This window comes from Lactuca saligna, chromosome 1 (assembly GCF_052625555.1).
Source record: "Lactuca saligna cultivar CGN05327 chromosome 1, ASM5262555v1, whole genome shotgun sequence".
In the NCBI taxonomy this organism is placed as follows: Eukaryota; Viridiplantae; Streptophyta; class Magnoliopsida; order Asterales; family Asteraceae; genus Lactuca; species Lactuca saligna.
In genome coordinates, this window is record NC_136417.1 from 85709134 (window position 1) to 85715405 (window position 6272).

The window sequence follows — 6272 nt, forward strand, 5'->3', positions numbered from 1 at the left end:
TTATGTGATTGATTCGACTTTAACGTCTAAATTGTTGAAACGAACCCAAAAACATGCTTCAAAAATACTTTCCAGTGACTGGAGTGGCAGCACTTAAAATCTGGGAAAAATTTTTAGTGGGCTTCCGGGTAAAGATTGGTATGGTTGGAAAGCCCTTGGGAAGAGAAACAAAACCTCATGCTCGGAAGTTCCAAAGGTGGCTGGAGTTGGCTGGAAAATGCGGAAGAGGGTGGCAAAGGGTGGTGGTGGTGCCCACTATTCCAGCCACAAATCGGAGCCATTTTGGGTGGGGTTTGTAGAGGGGGAAAATGGTGAAGAATTGTGGTGGTTTCGTGGGATTCCAACCGGTAGAACTCCAGTAAATTGAGTTTTCGTGTGGAGCTTTAATGGAGGTGGGTGTTCTTGAGAGAGAGAAAGAGACTTAGGGAAGAAGAAGAATCAATCTATGCTAGTGCAAAGGGGATACAATTTAATCCATCTAGTTAAGATATTCAATACATATCAAAGTTGGTCAACACAAGTTAAGCCATTAAAAATTCGGTCAAAATGTTACACACGAGTTGGGCGCGGGGCGCATAGAGGCCGCGTCAAATTCCACTCGAACCGACTAAAGATTCTGATCCTTGTTTATCGACTCACACGGGCCGCATGGAACCCACATGAAGGCCACATGAACTAAACTCGAAAAAAATTCACTAAGTGTTGGAAAAGTTGTGTAGGTAAGGCGTGGGCCACATGCTGGCCGCACGTGCTGAACATACTTGGATGATGTTTTATCTACCTAGGCCGCACAAGATCTTATGCGGGCCGCTTGGGCTCAAGGAAAAAACTTTCATGTGGGCAGTATGGATTCTTGCACTTCAAAAAATTTGATTTTCTAAAAACTTGATTTCTTGGCCAAAATGATTGTCGTAAGTCCCGGTTTCAAAATTTTGACAAAAGTTTGGAACAAAAACGGGAGTGAATGGTGAAATCTTTGTAAAATTTGTTTTCAAAATCCCAAAAATTCTTTGTTTAAATGACTTATTTGAAAGCGTAATGCTTTCCAAATATGCCCTTCTTTAACATCTTTGGTCACCTATCTTTCATCAACACATCATGACATCTAAATGGATGATTTCAAGAGTATATGCATTGAAACCTTCGTAGAATGGATTCAAGCGGTGCCATTGACTTTGAAAACTTTTCCCATCTTTTCACTTTGAATTTCAACCGCTCCATGGTCAAAAGTTTTTATCACAACAAAAGGCCCAATCCACCTTGATGTCAACTTATCTGGAAATAACTTCAACAGTGAATGGTAAAGTAAGACCATATGTTCTAGTTCAAAATGCTTCCGAGTGATGGACTTGTCATGGAAAAGCTTCGCTTTCTCCTTGTAAATTCTCAAGTTTTCATACGAGTCAGTTCTTAATTCTTCTAACTCTTGAAGTTGAAGCTTCCTCTGTCTTCCTGCCTCATCAATATTGAAATTGCATTGCTTAAATGCCCAAAATGAATGGTGCTCTAATTCCATGGGAAGATAACATGACCTTTCAAAAACCAACCTAAATGGAGACATGCCTATCATGGTCTTGTAAGCGGTCCAGTAGGCCCACAAGGCATCATCAAGCCTTAAACTTCAGTCTTTTCTTATTGGGTTCACCGTTTTCTTGAGGATAGACTTCACTTCATGATTTGAAACCTCCTCTTGACCATCCATTTGAGGGGTGTAAGCGGTAGAAACACGGTGGGTCACCTTGTAATTCCTCAAAAAAGTCTCCATCATCTTATTGCAAAAATGCGTCCCCCTATCACTAATCAATGCCCTAGGCACAATAAATCTCACAAAAATATTAGATTTTAAAAAGGTCAATAACTGTTTTGGCATCATCCGATCTTGTGGCTTTGGCTTCAACCTATTTAGAAACATAATAAACCGCGAGTAAGGTGTAAACGTTGGCAAATGCGACGGGAAATGGGCCCATAAAATCAATCCCTCATATGTCAAAAACTTCTTAACCAAGGATTAGATTTTGTGGCATTTGATTCTTTTGTGAATTGTTCCCCGTCATTTGGCACCACTCATAACATTTACAAAACAAATAGCAATCGTGTGACATGGTTGTCTAGAATAATCACACTCAAGAAATTTTATCGAAGTTCGATTAGGTCTGAATTGTCCCCAACAAGCAAATTCATGACAAAATTGCAAAATGGATTGGTGTTCCTGTTGGGGCACACATATCCTAATAATTTGATCGGGACAATGTTTCCACAAATAAGGCTCATCCCACAAGTAGTATTTTGGATCACTTTTTAATTTATCTTTTTCTACACATGTGAATGTTTTGGGATACCTTTTCGTGACCAGAAATTTAACAATGTCAGCATACCAAAGAATAGATTGAGTAAGGGAAAAGAGTTGCTCATCCAAAAACTTGTCCCACAACGGGAGAAGAGTTTCATTTGAAGTGATCGAACTTAGATGGTCAGCAACAAGATTCTCGCATCCACTCTTGTCCCAAATCTCCAAATCAATATTTTTTCAATAAAAAGATCCACCATATGAGTCTTGGCTTTTCATCTTTCTTTTTCGCCAGGTACTTGAAAGCCGCATGGTCTGAATACATAATAACTTTGGTACCAAGTTGGTGTTGTCTAAGCTTCTCCAAAACGAACACTATGGCCAATAACACATTCTATGTGGTAGAGTAGTTGCTTTGAGAATTGTCTAGGGTTCACGATGCATAGTAGATTAAGTGGGAGGCTCTTCCATTCTTTTGACCCAAAACGGTGCATAGAGCATAGTTGCTTGCATCACACATGATCTCAAATGGGAGATACCAATTTAGTGCTTGTATGATGGGGGCGGATCTAAGAAACTCCTTGAGCTTATCGAAAGCCTCTTTACACGCCTCATTGAACTCAAAATCGATATGCTTTTGCAAGTCTTGGCACATTGGTCTTGTTATCTTTGAAAAGTACATGATGAATCTTCGTTAGAAACCTACATGACCCACAAAAGAATAAACTTCCCGAACAAATGTCAGGTAAGGTAAGCATTAAATAACATCAATTTTAGCCTTATCTACCTTGATTCCTTACTTTGACACAATGTGACCCAAAATAAGACCTTAACTCACCATAAAATGACATGTTTCAAAATTTAAAACAAAATTCGTTTCAATGCATCTTTTGAAAATCTTGGTGAGATTGGTCAAACATTCTTGAAAGGAGTTTCCGTATACCGTAAAATCATCCATAAAAACTTCAATTATGTTCTCAACATGTTGAGAGAAAATATTAACGATATGACATTGGAAAGTGGTTGGGGCATTACATAATCCAAATGGCATTCTCTAGTATGCGAAAGTGCCAAATGGACATGTAAAGGTTCTCTATTCTTGGTCTTCTGGTGCCACTGGAATTTGGTGAAAACCGAAATACCCATCTAGATAACAATAATGAGATTTCCCGACCAACCTCTCTAACATTTGGTCAATGAAAGGCAATGGAAAATGATATTTTCTTGTTCTTGCATTGATTTTTTGGTAGTCAATACCAACTCTCCACTCGTTTTGCACACGGGTGGGGACAATAACACCTTTGTTGTTTTCGACCACCATGATTCCCGTCTTCTTCGGTACCACTTGCACCGAGTGCATCCACTTGCTACTAGAGATTGGATAGATCATCCCCGCATCAAGAAGCTTCAATATCTCTTTCTTCACAACATCCATGATAGGCAGATTCAATCTTCTTTGCGCATCTCGGCTTAGGTTGCATTCATCCGCTGCAAAATCTTGTGAATACAAGTGGAGGGGCTTAATCCTTTTATATCGGTAATCGTCCAACCGATGGCTTCTTTGTAACATACACGTTCTGAAATTGAGTATTGTTATTATTAAAAGTGAATAAAATTGATTGTTGAGTTCTAACAACTAGTTTTTACTAGAAATGAAGTAAAACTATGTTTACAATCACTCATAAAATATTGGAAGTCTTATGAGATTCAAATTAATAGCCAAATAATGAAAATTTAGCGAAAATATATAATTTGAAATAAGTAAAATTTTATTATTTGATGTTGTAAATCATCTCGTTAGAAACTTGTAGGTGAAAAGCTCGTCAAAATCCGAGTTATAACGAAGAAGTTATGACCAACCGAAGATCCGCGACAACACCAGCACGGCGCCGAATGATGTAAAAAGTGAGTTTTTGATAAACTAATTTTTATCCTTAGTAATGTAAATGAAAGTCTTAGTATTCGTTAAACCGAGAAATTCAATAAAAAGAACGCAAAAATCTGACTTCGTATGAGGAAGTTATGATTTTTCGAAGTTTCGATTTAGCAGTAGACAGCTAAAAAATTGAATTTTAGATCGAGCGATATTTGTCCGATACATCCTAAATGAGAATCGAAGGTCTAGTCATTTGTAGTACAACGGTAAAAAGTCTGACGAAAACGGATGTCGGATGAAGAAGTTATGAATTTTTAACGGTTTTTCCTGTATCGGTCTGTTAAAAATAATAATATTAAAAATAAAGTCAAAATTAGCCGACGAAGTCAAAATTAAAGTTATAGAGCGTAATTTTAGCTATCTGTGCATATAAAATACGTCAAAAACAGAGTTCGTATGCGAAAGTTATGAATTTCGGAAGATTTTGGCTCAAAAACCGAGAAATTATGGATAAGACCCGGGGAATCTCGCATGAACAGTAGCCGCTCTACCCGGGTCCGACACGTGCAACCTTCTGATTGAACCGAACTACGGACCAGTGTGCGTCCGACATGCCTCGCACAGGTGTTCGATCTCGCTGAGTCATCTGAATCGTGGCAAGTCTGAAGTCCGACGCGTGTTTGGTCCGGAGTCCTTAGCGCCAGCTGCCCCCCTTCGCGTGTCCGAGCTTCGCTTGAGTCGCGTGTCCCTTCTCCTTCGCTGCCACCTGCTTCGCTGAGTCACCCTTCTTGGCCGACCTTTTTAGATATAAATAGGAGGGTGCGAACCCTCCCGGCTAAAATTTGAATTTTGCCATTTTCACCCCTAAATCCATATTTTCACTATTTTGACTTTTCCCGAAGCCCCGGTATCAATTTTAGCACCCGAAACACGTCCCGAGACCCCCGAGAATCCCGAAAATTTTATCTTTTCGGTTTTGAAGCCCTACCTTCGTAGAGCCCGGTTTTCAATTAAGCTCCCAGTTGTCAACATAAAAAGTCATATTTAAAGTCGAAATGTTGTCCAAATTACTATTTTAACCCTCGGTTAACTTAAGGTGAGTTCAATATATAGGAACAATTGTATGTTATGTGTTATATGTGCTATGTGCTTGTCAGTGTTATTATTCTGAGTTATTCTCCGGTGTTATTTTATCCGCTATGTTTATAGCAAATATAATACCTTTGACCATGTGATCAGTGAAAGGACTTAGATTGACATTGGTACTGGTACGTAGCCTCTGGCCATGTAGAGCATGTCTCCGTAAGAGAATGACTTCTATTCTATGGAATTGGCATAAGGTTTGATAGGAAAGATATGTAGCCTCTGACCATGTAGAGCATGACTCCATAAGAGGATGAACTCTATTCTATGGTATTGGCAAATGGTTAGACAGGGCTATAAGCCTGAAATCTACAAAAATGTTAATCAGAAATTTATATGTCTTCTGTGCCATTTGGGCCAAAGCTTTATTGACGCATATCAAGTTTTGAAATCGTTATGTCTCATCGATCGTAAATCTTTGAATCAAATCTTGTGTTGATATTGAAAGCCTGTCATATGATACACATATGTTATTATTGTTCTTGTTCCCTTCTACTTCTGTCATATTGGTATATGTAAGGCATAAGATTATATTGTATCTATTTATTGAATTCACTAAGCGTTATTGCTTATTCCTCTCAATATTTAACAATTGCAGGTGATCAGTATTCCAATATAGGTTTATACTGCTGAAAGATTTAGAATCGTTAATAGTATTTCTCTGTATTTTTAATGTTCATGTATGTATATGAATAGTAGATTCCTGGGTAGACATGAAATGTAATAAAACTTAGTCGGTTTGTATCCAATCCTTTGTAATCACTTTATCAATATAAAATATTTTTTTATAAATATGCATGTAGCATGTTTTGAGGAAGTAGCTTGAGAAATCTTTTGAAATAGTATGAAAGTTTGGGTCTTTCATAAATACGAAAGTTGGGGTCTTTCATTCTTTGTGCTCCTTCAACACCTTGAGGAGTTTATCTTCTTCAAACTTGATTAGATTAGTGGAAATGATAGCTGGAA

The 6272-nt window shown here is 38.1% G+C and overlaps 2 protein-coding genes across 2 annotated transcripts; both read right to left on the reverse strand.

Moving 5' to 3' along the window:
• Positions 1 to 1156: 1156 nt before the first annotated feature.
• LOC145009378 (uncharacterized) lies at positions 1157 to 1561 on the reverse strand. The gene has a single exon (XM_078968089.1). The coding sequence runs from the start codon at positions 1559 to 1561 to the stop codon at positions 1157 to 1159; it is 405 nt and encodes a 134-aa protein (XP_078824215.1).
• A 60-nt stretch (positions 1562 to 1621) lies between these two features.
• LOC145009384 (uncharacterized) lies at positions 1622 to 3722 on the reverse strand. Its single transcript, XM_078968093.1, has 2 exons — positions 3466 to 3722; positions 1622 to 1808 (listed from the first exon to the last, which is right to left on the reverse strand). The coding sequence occupies exons 1-2, from the start codon at positions 3720 to 3722 to the stop codon at positions 1622 to 1624; spliced, it is 444 nt and encodes a 147-aa protein (XP_078824219.1).
• Between the last annotated feature and the right edge of the window lie 2550 nt (positions 3723 to 6272).